We start from the raw sequence: 17,493 nt of genomic DNA, 5'->3' as shown, positions 1-17,493 counted from the left end.
AAAAGACGAATAAATCGCTTAATAATTTAATAGAGATTTAGAAATCCATATCTTATATTACATAAACAATAAATATAACTACAATAACAAAAACGTAACATGCCATGTCCCTAGAGGAGCTAGCAGGGAAAGCATAAACTCGCAAACCTTCGATTTTATTGTTGATCAAAGCTTTATATTTTAAAATTACAATATTTCGATTTGGCAAAAGAAACATAGGTATACAGCCACGTTATATTCATTATTTTAATATTTTTCCAAAAGGCTATTTATAATTTTGAAGAGAATTGCACAACCCATAACAATAATAATTATTTTCACAAAACATTTATATGAACTAAGTAGTAAGTACCTACTGAAGTATACAGCTACATGTACTGTTAAATTCCCGCCAATAGTGATTGATAAACAAATTATTCGTTCCAAGATAATTATTGGGATTTATTTGGAAATTAAAAATCAACAGAAGTCGTCTATAGATATTTTATTGAATGCTAATTTCTGTCGTTTTTTTTTCATTACGAAATGGCAATGGTCAGTGCCATATAGCCTAATTTCTAATCATAATTTAAATAAATATGAAGGTATATTTATTCCGAGATTATTCTTCGAGACAGCCTGGAAGATAAATGGTAAGTAATATTTTACACATCTTCCAATATTTCATTTAATATTATAGGTAATAACATTGCGTTATAATAAGATACTTTACATCTAGTGTGCTTTATAAACGTTATTTAGAAACCGCGAGTCCAGAAACGATCTTATCAAGTTTTTATTATAGGCTGGATATTGGATGTTATAGTCAATAGGTAATTTTTTTTAATCGCATACATGTAAAATTGAAATTTTTTGTGAATAGGAATATTGTGGGATCTTTCATCTTAACCTTGCAGTAAAGTAACTTTGACAGTCAAAATTATGTAGTCCTAGTTATTGTTCGCGAATTTCTCCGCATTGAAGGCATTTCCTGATGATTTCTTATGTTTACGCAAATATTGAAATAACAACTATTTTACCGCGATAAAATCCGTAAAAGAGTTTTATTTCAAAGCATTCCCAGCTTCAATAATTCCTAAAACAATACGACGCCAGCGCCATATTAAGCAAATCCGTTCTTTTTTCTGTGTTTCTTTTTAACAAACATAAAAACATTTTCACAAACTTGGGTTTATAATATTAGTAACAGAAAAGTAAAAATTAAAAAACGGTCTTCATCTAAAGTCAGTAATACATGTTGGTCGAGATTAGGCCAACGCGAGCGAGGCGTAAACTAGCTAAGACCATGTATGAACCGCACCTATAGACGTTCAAGTTTGAAGAAAACCAATGCAAGCAATTAATATAGGCTTTTGTGTAGTTGTCCACACGTTGAGCGTTTACAGTTTTGAATGTGTATAGAAACAAATTTAATGAGTGTTCATAATATGAATAAATTAAAACACGAATGACTGCGCAGGCTTTTGAATTGTGCAAAAAAACCAACACGGCTCCAAAGTAAGAAAAGTGATCGCTAGCAACTGCGAGTTGTGTGCCATAACTCCTTAGCGCTTGCTTTTACTTTTCCAACTACGCAATCCATGTCTAGCGATGGCAAGGCTAAGCCAATATTATGCCATAGTCTACGTTGGTATTGGCTTTCACTTGGCAACGTCCAACGTGTACTGTCGGCTTTACGTCACTTGACTTGCCTCTTTAGCACTTTTATTTTAGACGAAGGAATTTTTTAAGTGTCTGATCTACACAGTCAATCTGGCATTAGTTCAACCTGTAAGTTGTAACTTTGGTACAAAGTTACCAAACATTTTTTAATCGATCCGTTTACATAATCTGAAACCAGTATATTAAAAACACGTGTCTACTGATACCAGATCAGCTGTATACGTAATGGTCCCGATTCCCACAGGCAACGGCAGTTGCATATTAATATTATCAACCCCGAGTGGCAACGTACAATTTTCTTAATACAAGTTGAAAAAAAAAAAGCAATGCTGTCTTATTTTCTGCTGCTGCAGCTTGTAAACTTTTGCTGTCTTTAGCAAAGTATTCTTAATTTTGGTGGAAGGGAAGTATTTATTATCAGATAAAGGGTAAACGATAACGATTATATAAGAATTAACTATTGTTTCTCTCAAAATGCTCCACTTTCTAAGCCCTGGAGGGAAGTGGACAATTAATATTTCCAACTCCTCCCTATCTTTCTATTTGATTAATTTCGTTGCGGGATAATGACATATTAGTTTTCCCTGAGACTCGCCGAGCTTCACTGCTCGGTGTCATAAAATGCGTGCCACTGCTGATCCTGGCTTACAGGAGTTGTAGTGGTGGGTGTGAGGGCGGGAAAGTCTCTTTCTAAGCCCTGCCATGACTAGAAGTATTGACGGATATTTTTTTATAGACTAGAAACCGCATTTTTTTAAGATAATTGAATGTACTCTGTAAAAGCAAGTTCCTTGTCGATATTGATCTTGAATTTAAATATAACTCAAAACTCTAATTCAGAACCTTCAGTTACAAAGTCCCTATTGCACTGCATATTAATTTTAAATATATTTTTTTCTTATGTACGGGCGGAGGCCATTATAGGCCTCAATGTGAATTTCCAATCACAAGGTACACACTTAACTGTGTGACTAGGGCCGCGACAAATGTCTCCACGTATGTAGGCTAGCATTCGGGGTGAAGACCGAAGGCACAAGAATTGAACCCCCCACCCCCACTCCAGCATTCAACAAGTAGTAATTGTGCCCAGTCGTGAACGAGAATTTTCACTATGACGCCCTCCCAAATGGGAATACAACGGTGCAACAGGAATGTTCCAATTGCGCGATGCTTTGCAACCTTGTAGGTGTGATTTTCATAATTAGGATTATTATGGAGTATTATTTTAAAATTTTGACTAATAACACGAATTTACATTTTTATCATCATATATCCTATATATAGTATTGCAATTTACCGTTAATTTTACATATCGATAATTTTTTTTACGAGATCTAAAGGTACAAACCGGTATACATAGCTACCTACTTTATGCCGGCGCGACACAGACAAATATTTGAACAAAGACTTTGCCACACATTTAAACACAGTTACACTGACCAAATTTGAATTTTTATGGCTTTTACTTTTAGGTTTCCATATAATCGGTTCTCCTTCAAGCAACTCGATAACTTTGAACGCTTTAATGTTTGGTCGGTAAACCGATACCGAATGGCAAATACGCAAACATTTATACAAACTTTGCACAAATACGCAAATACCCGTGCCACACATGACTTCATACAAGTGTTCAAATAAATGTTCAAATGTTTTTGCTATGTGTGGCGCCGGCATTATATAAGCAACCTATGACAGCCTCGGTGGCGCGTCAAGCGATGAGACTATTGCGGAGTGAGATACTGCAGTTTAATCAAAACTGGAGAGTTAGAAAATCTTAATGCCACCTAACTCAAACGATGTCCGATTTTGATGTACTAAAAAATTAAAAAATAATCTATTTAAAATAAGATCTCATTACTATAAATCGAATATCATCTCAACAAATATACTATTTTCAAACACTGAAACTGTTATAGAGAGGCAAAAACCAAAGTTTGAAAATTAACTTTAGTACCTTGTATAGACATAAATTTATATATTAAACTCACGCAGTTTGCCCGAATATTTATCCCATGATATATTAGTCTCATCAACCACGAAATCTAATCACCTCTACTTTTTAGTTACCCAACTTGAGAATCGAACCCGTTTCTTACGGTTCACAGCCCGAGTGAGCTGCCACTAGAGATAAGTACATAGGGAATAATTTTATCCTTTCTATATTATTGGCAGTTTTGTGATACTCCGTATCTAACTGTAAACTGGATAAGCGAAGTCCAACGGTAAATGATTTATCACTAACATAGAAGATACACGATAATTTCTTATGTTTACGCGAAAGTTAGACATTGAAATTAAACTAATTTTCGGATTCTATTATTGGATATTCTAGATATTGTAACTTTGACTTTACGGATGAACAACACCTCAGTCCCGCCCGTGACCATGAAGGCTGCAAAGTCTTCGAAAAACAAATTACAAAAAACCGCGATAGAATCCGAAAATTTAATTTCAATATCGAAGATACACGAACAATAAAAATCTATGATCTCGCGACTTAACTCAAAATCTCTTCGGGTTCCGTCACGAAGGTGTTCTTCGCTTTATCCCAGAGTCGTAACGCTACCTTGGCGTCAGTGTCAGTGCCGTCGTAAGTATGCCCGGGGTGCTTCCTCATGTAATGCCGAAGCACGTTTTGTCTGTGCGAAAACTTTTTCGGACAAACGAAGCAAGAGAAAAATCTTTTCTCATCCAAATGTATCCTCATGTGGTATATCAAGCGGCTCTCCCTCGGAAATTTCTTATGACAAATCTCACAGACCAGCCGCTTGACTTTGTTGTGTCTGGCTGCGTGTCGCAACATGTTATGTTTATACGAAAAACTTTTAAGACAAATATGACATTGGTACGGCCTTTCGCCGGTGTGTACGCGCATGTGAGGCTTCAAAAGACCAGCTTGCGTGAACGACTTTTTGCACACTTTACACGAATATGGCTTGTCCCCGTTATGCCACTTTATGTGTCTCACGATCGTACTTTTATATTTGAAACTCATGCCGCAAATATCACAAGCGAAGGGCCGCACGCTGTCATGCCTTCGCAAATGACTTTTCAATAAAAACTCTTTTTCAAAAGTTTTCAAACACACGTTACAGGACAGTGGCACGTCTATGGGGCGTTTGCATCTACTCCTGCCCTGGTGCCGCACCAAACTTTGCTCGGTGCTAAAATACCTATGGCATTGAGTACAAAAAAATGTTTTCTCTTTTATGTGAGAGCGTAAATGTTGTTTTAATTTGGATGGTGTTTTGAACGTTTTCCCACACTCGCCGCACTCGCGGTCGGTGCTTCTCCCGTGCCGCGCCAGGTGGCGCTGCAGCTGGTCTTCTTGGAGGAACTGTTTGTCGCAGAGCCCGCATTTGTGTTTCACTCTCGCGTGGAGTAGGAGGTGGCGGCGGACGTTGCCCTGGTTCGCGAAAGTCTTTTGACATATCGGACAGGTGGTAGACCTTTCGGCTTCGGCTAGTAGAGCTGCTTCTGTAAATAAATAAACAAGTCTGATATGTCCTAACTGATCGATGTTATAGTCAAAAAAAATATAACTAATTAATTTTTTTAGAAAAAGTACAATTACTCAGAAATCTTATTCAATCTTAATTAATTTGAAACCGTAACCCAATAATTACGACCACAATTTCCAATTTACAAACCATGTAATCTGAGGTAACTTTGTGACAGCTTTAAAAGTTTGTTTTGCAAATAAAAGACCGAAATAGGCGCAATTGTCCTCACCCATCGATGGAATTTAAATGTAGCAGCTAATGATTTATACACGAAATAGTATTATTTTAGGGTCCTATCATTGTGAGCGAATTCATAGCGGAGCGGGGACGCACAAACTCGCCGAATGTGAACAACATCTTCGCTTCATCGACGTCATTTTGTACACTTTTGTATTGAATTTAAATTGATTATCACAAATGTGTATTATCGTAAGTATTTTTGCTCCAGATCCGGCAGTCGGAAAATTTAGGTCTTAATATTCGAATGTAGGAACAAAGTTTTCATTATTTTGCAAAATAACACGTAATAATGGTTCTCTTTCAGTAAATTCGTTAAAAAAGATTCTCCCAAATTCGTCCCCATACCTGCTTCCGGGTTCGTTTCTGCGATTCCGAATCAACAAGCAACAGTCATTTTTTCTTCGCGGAATCCATTCCGTTAGTATTCGCTGGCCTTTACAGCCTTTCTCGATAAATGGGCTATCCAAGACTTAAATATTTTTTCAATCCGAACCAGTAGTTCCTGAGATTAGCGCGTTCAAACAAACAAAAAGACTCTTCAACTTTGTATAATAGTATAGATGTTATTCTGGATCTATTAGGTATGTTATCTTAACCAAAACTGAATTTATTCTACATTACAACCTTCCAAAGTGTGCACCAAAATTATCCCAGATACTTTTGAACTCTATTCCAAACAAAGCCAAGCACAAAAAGGCCCCTATAATGGACACTGGAACACTTTATAGTTCAATAAAAACATGGTATCTAGTTATAAAAAAAACTAAAATAGATAATAACATGAAAAACTATAGCGTATTTAGAAGATATTTATTATGTAAATATTATGACATATATTTAAACAGTATCTGATAAATCTTGGTACTCTGGAACGTCATAATGTCCCTTTCTCATCAATTTGGGTTTCGCGATTTTTTTGACCACCTTGTTATCGTGGTACCATATTTCTTTTTTACGCCACTTCCAATATTTGTTGTCCTTTATTATAGTGGTGATTAAATAAGTGGTTTTGTCAATGGAAGTTAGGCCGGAGAGATATTAATCAACAATTACGTAATCCTTTTCTTTGTATGTATTTGAGTCTTCGTCACTTGAGCTATCAATGTCATTCAACATATCTCTGAGTTTACTTGATTTAAGCTTATATGGGGCCATATTCTCATTATATGTGTTACCGCTGATATCTCTGAGAGAAAAATTATCCTCGGTTTCAGAAGGAGAATGACTCCTGACAACCGGAAGACTTTGGTGTTTCTCCTCTGAATTCTTCGCACTGAAAGAACCGGCTCTTTTAATTGCTGTTGGAGACTGCTCTCCGACTTCTAAATCTGCAGAAATATGTTCCCTGTCAGCTTCTTTTGTTATGGTTTTCAGAGTGCTTTTATGACCCAAAATTATTGTTCTGTCAATGGGTGATATCCCGCATTCGCGAAAACCTGATATTAAATTTTCTCTGTTCGGTTCTAACACTTCAAATAACTTTTTGAGGAGTCTTGGAAAATGAACCTTTGGTATTGTGGAAAACCGGCTGCCGCGGCTAGTATCTTTCCATTCTGATAAAATATTCCGCCAACTGACTATCATCGGTCCATAGTACGCAAAATCAAGAGGTTGGCAGAGATGTCCAGCTTTAGTTGGCAGACACACGAAAGAGCTGTTGTTATCTTCGCAAGCTTTTACAACTTCAAAGTTCAAATGAGAACTAAAGTTATCTCCGATTAATACTTTTTTACCAACTTGCTTCTTTAAAACTGGAAGCATTAAATGCATAAACCAATCCTCGAAACCTTGTGTGTCAAACCAACTAGACTTACTGCAGTTATAGCGAGCCCCTTCAGGGCCTCCCGTGGTCCAAGTTTGCTGAAGTTTCTGTGATTTGTAATTGACATACATTGGGATAATATCTCCTGCTGCATTACCGGCAATCATGATGGACACGCATCCTTTTGTTGAATTTTTAATTACTTCAGGATATTTACAGTTTCGCCTAGTTATAACTTTTTTTAAGCCGGGGTCGTCTACCAAATTGATCTCGTCATAATTCCAAATATTAGCAGCAGGCACGTCTTTTAGCTCTTTTACTAAGTGGTCAAAGAAATTATTGGCCACACCAGCATCTGTGGCAGGACGAACGTTATTTTTCTTAGCAATTCGGTGTGACAGCACTGACTTGTGCCTTTTAATAAACTTGTTGACCCAATCGGTACCTGGCAAATTTTCTTTGAAATGAGAGACATTTCTGCCTAATTTCTTAAGGTATGTTTGTGCGATGCTTCTTAAATCATAACGGGTTACAGGAAAACCATAACTTGATACAGTAACTGCGTGTTCTACAAGTTCATTTTCTTCTTCTGGTGAAAAAATGGTGGGTCGTCCCGGTTTAGCACCGGAGTGTTTCCCTTTGATCTTGTTGTGAAGAGTGTTTCGATGGATATTGTACTTCACTTGCGCATCTCTGAGAGATATTCTATTTTCTTGAATATCCTTGATTGCTTTCTGCAATTTTTCTTCGGTGTAATTTTGATACATGCGCCTACCAATCTTTTTTTTGTACGCACAAGGTTTGTTCAGAGGAATTTTTCCTGAGAACAAGAAACGTTGTGTAACTTTGCGACACACTTGCTCCGTTTATATGTATTATAATTTTCAATCTCAGGGGCCAACTTTGCAACAAATTGACAAGTAGAATCGCCAGATTTTCGGTCTTTTAAATATATATAACCAAACAAAGCTAATTAGATTACATTGAACAAGTTCTACTTTTCTCGATCATTTGGGACTATCTTGGCGGCATAAAACATTTGTCACAAAGTTTCCCCTCTATGTAGTTTTAAAGGTTCGACAAAAATAATATGAATTAATCCGCTTTTCTCAGAAATTTAAGACACGAGAAATAGTACAGTTACAGTAGTATAATGAAAGAAAAATAAGCTGATTATGAGGTATTAAAAAATGTGTTTTTTTTTGGTAAGCCCATTTCTGATATTATGTATGAAATAGGTATAACATCGTTCAACTATCCATCGCCCGCGAGAGTAATTCGTTCTATTGAAGAGCCGCGTCCGATAAAAACAGGGTGTTTAAAATGAGGTAACTTTGCCCATCAAAACCAGCTTGACAAATTTAAAATAATGCGCACGCGCAAAGTAACAAATAAAGGTGCCTAAATCACTACCTAGTTTCTCAGCGCTGATATTCGTGACGGTTCCATCTTGTTTATTATAAATCTATGTTCTCGATAAATTCATCACAGATAAAAATACCATAGACTATAAAACCATAATTTGTTACTAAAATATCCTAAACGTATCATAATCCTTGGTCATCGGTTGTTGGTATATTTATGTCTGCACGGACGGACGGGGGACTGATGAGGTGGGTTAAAAAAAATTCAAACACAGATAATAAATTCAGATTATTTTCTGAAAATTGGAGGTGTCACAAAGTTTGGCGTAAAGCATTATAAAGCTCGTTTACGATACCCGATATCCAACCTGGGTTACAATTTATCTTATTTAATATGATAGAAGATGTGGGAATAATAATAGTATCAATAAGAATAATAATAGTAATCTCATATAGATGAGACTGGGTATTTTAATTTTTTGTCCTTACCATTGTCAAAATAACATTGCGATGTATTGGGCTGCATCATAGCTGGTACCAAATATGAACTATTGTACGTCTCCTGGTGTTGGTCCTGGAAGGAATGCAATAATTAGCTACGTAGCAACGGGATTTAAAAAAAAAACCCTAAAACAAATGTGCAATCTGTTTACGGTGTAAATAAAGGTTTGCTGAATGACAATTACGTTTTTTTGTGATTTTAATCTATTATAATTTTCGTTACTTTCATTACAAAGAACGACACTTATATTACAAGAAGAACAATACTTTGTATACATTGTATATGAGTTGTGTTGAAATTAAATGTAAGTTTTCTAATTACATTAAGATTCTCCTCATTGGTATAATACACTTCGTTGTTCATAGAATCTATTGGGTCTTCATACTCCATTTTAACCATGGTCCCTGGGGCAGGAGAGCTGGGCGCACTCGTACTGTCAGGACACGGAGGCTGCTTGAATTCTTGCTTGATACTGCAACAAATTAACCTGTCAAATATAGGAAATCATCAAGCTTGTATCTCAGGGATATATTGTCTTAGTGGATCCACCATATTTATTTAATATAAAGGAGCAACATTGATAGCAGTGGATATGTCACAGATTTGTAGGTTTTTTTATTGGATGCAAAATAGAACCACTATGAGATTTTAGCCTTTGTAATAGTTTATTTGTCCAGTAACTATCATCCTAGCCTCACTTTCTGGGATCAATGTAGTGTTTTCAGATGAATACAAGAAAATTAATTTCTTTTATTCAGTATTTTCTTTATTTCTGAATTGACTTGCGACTTTGTCATCCTGTTATAGCATAAAAATACTGATATTGACTTTTCTGCATAATAAGCCTACAGAATGTACAATTGCCGGTCTTAGCCACTTGGGCGCCCTGGGCATGTTTATGTACAGCCTTTGAGCACCTCCTAAGCTCATGATTACATTTTTGTAACTATACTATTTAGGGCGTTGCTAAAATTTGTTCCCTAAACAAATTGAAACAGAATGAATTCTGGATTTAAATTAGTTTAAATTCAGAATACTCACCAATATTAATTCAGATCAATCTGAATAATTCATCACTAGCAGATGTGTGAGATAGTACACAAATTGAATTTCAGAGCATTCTAGATATAGATTTTGAAGTCAGAATATTATTCCAGAGTAAGCGGCGATAGTCTAGTTGGGTGTGGAACGGACTGTCAAAACGAATGTCTGCAGGTTCATACCCCAAGGGCAGACACCTCTAACTTTTCTAAAAATCATGTGTGTATTCTTTGTGAATTTATCGTTCGCTTTAATGGTGAAGGAAAACATCGTGAGGAAACCTGCACATCTGACAATTTTTTTATAGGAATTTCGAAGGTGTGTGAAGTCTACTAATCCGCACTAGGCCAGCGTGGTGGACTAAGGCCTAATCCCTCTCAGTAGTAGAGGAGGCCCGTGCTCAGCAGTGGGCAAGTATATAATACAGGGCTGATATTATTATTATTATTATTATATTATTCCAGATGTATAGGCCTTGTCTAATGTAGCAAGTAACTCGCCCAATTGAATATGCAACATACTATGATAAATTGTTTAATGATATAATCATTTAACACTAACACAGTCACATCATCTAATAATTAAAAGCCAACCATTGTTTTCGACTCAATAATTTTGATCTAGTAGCAAATTCATTCATTCAAATTCAGATGGCCTTTTAATAGATATCACTCTCTAAACATAGAATATTAATTAGGGCTGCACTTATGAGGCGTTGGTAGTATGAATGACTGGTTTATTTAAATATGAGATATGTGAAACCAGGGATTTCATTTTTAACTTCATATTACACTCACATCTCAGCCAATTGAAACCAAACATAAACTGTTAAATAATTTATATTAACCACATTTTTCTTTTATGAACATTATGCTTTTTTGAATAAATATAAATTATCATTTTTAGGTATATATATATATATATATATATATATATATGTATATGCGTTTAAAGACCCAAATAAAATTTTATTTTATAATAGCTTTGAATATTTTATTTTCAAATCTATAATGTATAGGTACGACCAGTTATAATTTTATTTATAAAGGTATAAACCTTTTGTTCATTACAATATTATAATCATCAAAAATAATTATTTATCAAATCGCGCAAATTTTAATAAACGAAATATTTATAATATCTATTCTTAATGCTAACGTACCGTATAAACAGGTAAAAGTAGGTGAACTACTTTCTGAAATATTTACTTATCCACTGATCGCAGAGAGAGCCTAAGGTACTATGATATTACAAATACACTGCTTACTTGGATACATTGTTTTCAATATCTATTTCCATCTTGATATTAACAAATTCGGGCTTTTGATTGACGATGTCGTCCGCAGATTGTGTGATTCCATTTTCAGAGTCCAATTGATGGTCCGTCTCAGGCTCGAGCTTGATTTTTATATGCTGATCGTATTCGGTGGACATTTCTCTAATTTATAGTTAAAATTCTATGCCGGGAACTGCATAATCTCATTAATATTTGACGATTTTTATGCAATACTCCCAATACCGCTACACTGGTTGACAGCTTAGAACTGTGTTGTCAGATAAAAATATATTTTATTTTGAGTTTTTAATAATCGATGTTTTCACTGAAGGAAAACTTAAATCTGTATAAGTGTGCTATAGTTATTTATTACTAGTATTTATCTTCTCGACTTATACGTTATTCAATGGTATATTAACTGACATTAAACATAAAATATAAAAGATTTAAATAATTTATCCATGTCATAATGACCGCTATAACATACCGTGCCAAGCGCTAACTACCAACTTGCCTATACCTTATTTTGTTGAGTGAAACCTACATAGAGGAAAAATATAGCCAGGTACCACAAGAAGTAGTTATACCTGAGCTTTGAGCCAGTGTAATTAGATATCCACTGGCTATAAACATCTGTAAGTTCAAATGGGTGGTATTGCTACTGTACTGTTTATCCAGCCATTTCTGGTTAGTATATAACAAAAGAATAGAAATTATTATGATTTTAATTTGCGTTTAATTATAATCAACTTCTCAAGTCTTGCGTGTAATTCACAAATGTTATAAAGTTAGTCAGTGTGTAAAGGATAATAATAAACACTAGAAGTTTTGTTATGCACATAAATAGCATTAGATGCATAGTTTTATTAATAATTCTAAGTAAGTTATAACACTAAACTAAGTGAAAGGACTGAAAATATAGACGTACATGATAGATAGATGTACTTAAACTTATATAGAATTACATTTATGTAGGTAAGTACTACATACAGAATTACATCAACCCCAAGGGTACTGAAAGAAAATTTAATGGGTAAGGGAGGGTTACGCTAGTCTTTGTCGAAAACGTTTTCCTCGACGTACGTGATTTATCGCACCAATAAGACCGACGGCCTGTCCTGATCGAAACTAAAAATAAATCGTAATATCATTATGTAGCTAAGTAAACTCCGCAAATTTTGCAGGGGAAGCGACTGCGCACGGAAATCAAACGCGGAAAAGAAATTTCACAAACTATACAATCAAACATGGACAAAATAATAAGTAAGTTTATTATTTTTAGTCATCGTTTTAACTCTAATTGATTTAATAGGTATATTTCCATTAATTATAACTTAAAAGTAGCAGTGAGATTGTCGACGCAGGTTCTCGACTAACGAGACGGCAATTTATTGACGATTGTACTGTTTTTTTTTGTTTAAGTATGTAATATGTATTCCAAAGTTGACGAAATATGGCCAATGCACACAAACTTACCTAGTAACGAGTTACAGGGTTGTCAGTGGAAAGATATTATACGGTCCTAAACATACTTACGTATTTCCTATCTGTATCTTGAACCTTCCTAGCGCGTTTGTATTTATTTTTATCTTGCAGTAGATTGTTTTGTAAGCAGCACGGAATTTGCATTTGACCCGATATGATCAGCTTACCACCATCACATCAAATATAGTAAAATTGATAGAAGCGTTGAAGCACCAACTCCACATCTTTCTATCGCTCTATATATTTGGATACGTATAAAACGTACTCTATTTACCAGTTCAAAACCAATTCGAAGAATTAACGAGGATCCTCTTGAAAAACTGCAGAAAGAATTAGGAAAGTTCGCTCATCATGGAAAAATTGAAACTTACTATGACCCATACTGGCAGAGTGGAGAATGGGTGTTTTTGAGGTTAGTAGAAGTTCTAAAAGTTAAAACATTGTGCATTTTGTCCTGGGCTGTATGTTATATCTAGATATTGGCAATAACGGCATTAGAACAAATACGAAGTGCAAATTTGTGGCTCTGACTGGAACGTCATCACCAGCATAATGCTTTTATGATCAAAAATACAGTAGGGACCTTCAGAAAAAAGCCATAAAAATGTTTAACTAGAGCGCGCGAATAGCCATGGCCGAAACTACAATGATATATCAAAGATAATATAATCATTACGTTTTATATATATATACATGTGATATATAGCTGAGGCTGTTTCTAGGGTTACTTCTTCATAGTGACAAAATGTTCCAAAGAGGTTTTCAGATCATCGAAACCAAATATATTAATATCTATTAAAAAAAAACTTTATTCTGCCTCATTTTTAGGATTACAACGCGCAAAGGGGATACCCCTCCTGCAACGACCAGTACGTAAACAAAAAAAAATGAGTGGCAATCCTTATAAATTATTTTATTCATTCCATATATACACATGTTTTTGCAGCATTAATACCCGGAATTACTGCAAAAAAATTTAGGAAATGGCCGATGTCTATATACCGGGACTGCGATCTATTATGTATAAATATTTATAAGGATAAGTGAGTATTACTAAACTATCCCTAAGAATTACTTGATAAGTAAGTAGTTACTTAGTACCTTGTTAACTAATTATGTTCCTATGTGGATGTTACTCAGAGGATGTTATGATTTTGACATTTGACTGCCTTGGTGGCGTAGTTGTACTGCACGCGCGGTACGACAGCGCTCTGAGGTCCTGGGTTCGAATCCCGGGTCGGACAAAGTGATAGGCTCGCCTCCTATAATATCAAGCGACAGAACAACTTGGCGAAAAGTGGATGCCCTGGTTGCGCCTCTGCATACCCCTTCGGGGATAAATGCGTGATGTTGTGGGTGAGTGTTACTTTGACATTATAGCTGCAACACAGTGATATATAAAATACAGTCCGTCCACAGCCTGGAGACGTCCATGGTTAGTGGAAGAGAAATAAACATAGAATCTATACATATATATAAAAATGAATTCCTATTTCCCTTGGTCACGCCATCACGCGTGAACGGCTGGACCGATTTCGCATTTTTTTTTATGTCGTGTTTGTTATAGTCCGGAGAAGGTTCTTATGAAAGAAAAAAAATCAAAAAAGTGCGCGGAAAATTAAAAAAATTTGGAAACCTTAACGAAAATATTAATTTTATATAACTGTCAACTGTTTGAAATAACTGTCAGCGATTGACAGAATGCGCGCTGCAAATTCATAATTAAGACGTCACAACGTCTGTCGGGTCAGCTAGTACGTTATAAATAAGTCTCATTTCAGTTATGGTGCGGTGTGCGCGCAGCGGTACAACACTATGACATGGAAAAATGAGTACAAATCATTTAAAAACATGTGCGAATTAGAACGAGAGAACTGCAAATTACCCGAGAAACGTAAGATAAGAATAACCATTATTTAATTACTTAACTGATTACTGTTTTGTATATATAGTTTGAATGTAGTTATATAAGTGGTCTTGAGTGTTATTCAGAAATAATAATAATTATTCTTATACAGTAGAAACCAGTTGTAACGACACCGGTTATAGCGACGCATCGGTTATAACGACGAAATAGTAAGGTATCTTTAAACAAATACATATAAAAAGCGTTTCGTTTATAACGACTATCGGATATAGCATCCAGATCCGGTGATCCCTTCGATGTCGCTATAACCGGTTTTCACTGTAAATTGTTTTGACGTATCATAAGTGCAACTTTGTTTGCCTACGTGATAAAAAAAAAGTATCTTATACTGGTTTAGGCCTCAGGATTGTAGGGATGTGAGCGTAAAATTGTGATCAGTTGACAGGCAAGGTAGGTTCTCAAAATGTGTTATTTACTGATTTGGAATGTAGGGTAAACGTACTTTCTTTCTATCTAGGTTTCATACATCTATGTAAATTAGAAATGCATTTTCTTGTTTGATACACATTAGGAAGAACGATAAGATAATTTAGTTTACCATGTAATAGACCACAACCACCTTTTCTGACTTACTGCTCTCTCTATTACCACTGCAGCATAGTGTGAAATAAATAAAATAAACTGCATCTCTTCGTTCCTTAACCTTTAGTTACTACTTACATATTTTTAAGTAAAATCTTGCACAGTTTCTACTTTATGAAAATATAAGTACTTTGCATTTTTTTTTTTACAGGACCGAGTGAGTAATATATTTTTATATATACAACTGAACGACAGAACTAGAAAGGCCCTCGCCTGATGGTAGACATGATTGCTAACAGATAGTACACTATCGAGAATTGATATAAAGAGATTGAACTGCACTGTATTCATTCTAAGAAATTAATTTTAGAAAATATATAAAACATGCGCCCTGCATGATCTTTACTTTCTGCTAAAGTATAAAGGCAAATCCTCATGCGCACATTTCTGAAATTAGTTGTGGTGTGCGTAAAACAGACAGGTGTATAATATTTATTTATGTCTGGCTCCACAACACGATACGGTAAGTATACCATGTATTGCACTTTCAATGTAATGATTACAAAGTGACAATATTTTGTTCACGAAATAACCACATGGCGCGTCTTTTCTAGACGGTCCAAGATTAATATAAATCTTGAGTGCTTTACAGTAGTGAGTTCGATAGAAATTCTCAAAAATTTCCTTACCATGGGATTTCCCACATATTATTTCCATGTTCCATTTTTTTAAATACTTAGTCGTTGTTTGCGTCACTTGATATCGATAATTTGAAAATGGAATGTTACCATATAAAGTTTTGCATGATTATTGGATCTTTTATATAAAAATCAAATAATGATTTCAAGTTTCCTTTGTGAATATAATTTAATAAATGCACTAATAACAAAAAAAGGAATCCAATATGAAAGCCGATAAGTATAGTCAGGCTCAAATTAATCTATAAGCGAATAAAGAGCAAAATATGAATTTATTAAACATTACTAATTTACAACGTCTTGTTGAGGTATGTACTTATATATATTCATTTAAGGTTGATTGTATACTAATAAAAATGAAATTGTCCATGTACGTGCAAAAGAGAGCCTTTCTTAGAAATCTTGTGAATAATTTAACCACTACGTTTTTCATACGATTTTAAATAAAATTAATATTAATTTATCATTGTTTAGTGTGGTATCCAATACACAGAGAGAAATACTGCGATGAATTATCGACATTTAAGTTGTTCCCGACAAATCCAACCTTGATTTTGCAACGGAAGACTAGCTGGGCTCCCTACGAGTACCTTCGAACGAAGACTACTACCGTACCAGTTTTGTTTTTGACTACAACTGGCAAAAGTAATTAGTTTTGATGTTGCGCCATTCGGGTATTATAAATTGTGTTTTGTATCGACATATCAGTAAACTATATGAAGAAAATCCAGCATGCCTTACATGTGATAATTATTATTGTTTCTACATGACACTTGAAGTAATAATAAATTATTTATAAACACATATCGACAGTCATAAACCTTTACTTTTATTTAATCTTGTTAGTATTTGATATTCGTTTATCATAATTCGATATGTGATTACGATTGGAGCTATCAAATGGATCCGCTAGAAAATAAAATGTCCGATTTATGTTTGCGATAAATCGGACTTGATGACACCCGTTCCGATCTTCTGGAACATCGCATCGGACCAGTGCATCCCTAGTGTATGGAATGAGGGAAGTACACTACATTACAGTGAAAAGTAACAGAAATAAAACAACTTTGATTAAAATGTTTAATATATTTATTTAATTTACATTTAATATATTAACGCAAAAGCGTGTAAATAACATACAACATATCCCTAAACAGTTTGCGTCAGGGCCTGTGATACTCCATGACAATAGGACGATGTTGACCCTTAGCGAATAATTAGCAATTCCGTATTTCACAACCTGGGGGAATCCAGGTATTTGTCATAGAGAATTTCTGCCCCTGTAGGTGGGGCGTAACTTGGGCATAGATAAAAACAACGCATCCATGCACTACGTAACAAAAATCTTAAATAAATGTACAAAAACAATTAAACTTCCATTAGGGGCCAGAGCTAGAAATGCACGTGGGCGATTTTATACATAGGGATTTAAATTGTTACATTTCACTGCAGAGAATCTTAAATCGGGCTTATGTGGTGGGAAAAAGAAGGGACGCAGAGAGGTTACATTA

The 17,493-nt window shown here is 35.0% G+C and overlaps 2 protein-coding genes across 7 annotated transcripts; one reads left to right on the top strand and one right to left on the bottom strand.

The window, feature by feature from the left end:
• Window positions 1-12: 12 nt before the first annotated feature.
• On the bottom strand, window positions 13-11,647 carry LOC115456161 (zinc finger protein 501). 4 transcript variants are annotated; one of them, XM_037444527.1, is made up of 4 exons: window positions 11,342-11,644; window positions 9,355-9,520; window positions 9,021-9,105; window positions 13-5,139 (listed from the first exon to the last, which is right to left on the bottom strand). In XM_037444527.1, the coding sequence occupies exons 1-4, from the start codon at window positions 11,506-11,508 to the stop codon at window positions 4,160-4,162; spliced, it is 1,398 nt and encodes a 465-aa protein (XP_037300424.1). In that variant the 5' UTR covers window positions 11,509-11,644; the 3' UTR covers window positions 13-4,159. The 4 variants fall into 4 exon arrangements, with proteins under 4 accessions (XP_037300424.1, XP_030040961.2, XP_037300422.1 ...); XM_030185101.2 differs by having other exon boundaries at window positions 9,355-9,505; window positions 11,342-11,643; XM_037444525.1 differs by lacking the exon at window positions 13-5,139 and adding an exon at window positions 5,148-7,987 and having other exon boundaries at window positions 11,342-11,647.
• A 64-nt stretch (window positions 11,648-11,711) lies between these two features.
• Window positions 11,712-16,998, top strand: LOC115456162. Of its 3 annotated transcripts, none has more exons than XR_003939856.2 (8): window positions 11,712-12,037; window positions 12,535-12,613; window positions 13,113-13,247; window positions 13,664-13,704; window positions 13,782-13,878; window positions 14,617-14,729; window positions 15,496-15,501; window positions 16,457-16,998. XR_003939856.2 is itself a non-coding variant. In XM_030185102.2 (8 exons), the coding sequence occupies exons 1-8, from the start codon at window positions 12,184-12,186 to the stop codon at window positions 16,633-16,635; spliced, it is 696 nt and encodes a 231-aa protein (XP_030040962.1). In that variant the 5' UTR covers window positions 12,129-12,183; the 3' UTR covers window positions 16,636-16,998. The 3 variants fall into 3 exon arrangements, 1 of the variants encoding a protein (XP_030040962.1); XR_003939855.2 differs by lacking the exon at window positions 11,712-12,037 and adding an exon at window positions 12,129-12,325; XM_030185102.2 differs by lacking the exon at window positions 11,712-12,037 and adding an exon at window positions 12,129-12,229.
• Window positions 16,999-17,493: the final 495 nt, after the last annotated feature.

This window comes from Manduca sexta, chromosome 28, assembly GCF_014839805.1.
Source record: "Manduca sexta isolate Smith_Timp_Sample1 chromosome 28, JHU_Msex_v1.0, whole genome shotgun sequence".
NCBI lineage: Eukaryota > Metazoa > Arthropoda > Insecta > Lepidoptera > Sphingidae > Manduca > Manduca sexta.
Note: the sequence above shows the minus strand (reverse complement) of the source record. Positions and strands in the feature narration are given on the sequence as shown.

Coding starts and splice junctions, on each gene's coding strand:
- LOC115456161 (XM_037444525.1), bottom strand. CDS start 11,508: ATGTCCACCGAATACGATCAGCATATAAAAATCAAGCTCGAGCCTGAG. Junction 9,521..11,341: donor ATTGAAAACAATGTATCCAA/GTAAGCAGTGTA, acceptor TATATTTGACAG/GTTAATTTGTTGCAGTATCA. Junction 9,106..9,354: donor CCAATGAGGAGAATCTTAAT/GTAATTAGAAAA, acceptor CATTCCTTCCAG/GACCAACACCAGGAGACGTA.
- LOC115456162 (XM_030185102.2), top strand. CDS start 12,184: ATGCACATAAATAGCATTAGATGCATAGTTTTATTAATAATTCTAA. Junction 12,230..12,534: donor AGTTTTATTAATAATTCTAA/GTAAGTTATAAC, acceptor CAAATTTTGCAG/GGGAAGCGACTGCGCACGGA. Junction 12,614..13,112: donor AAACATGGACAAAATAATAA/GTAAGTTTATTA, acceptor TCTATTTACCAG/TTCAAAACCAATTCGAAGAA.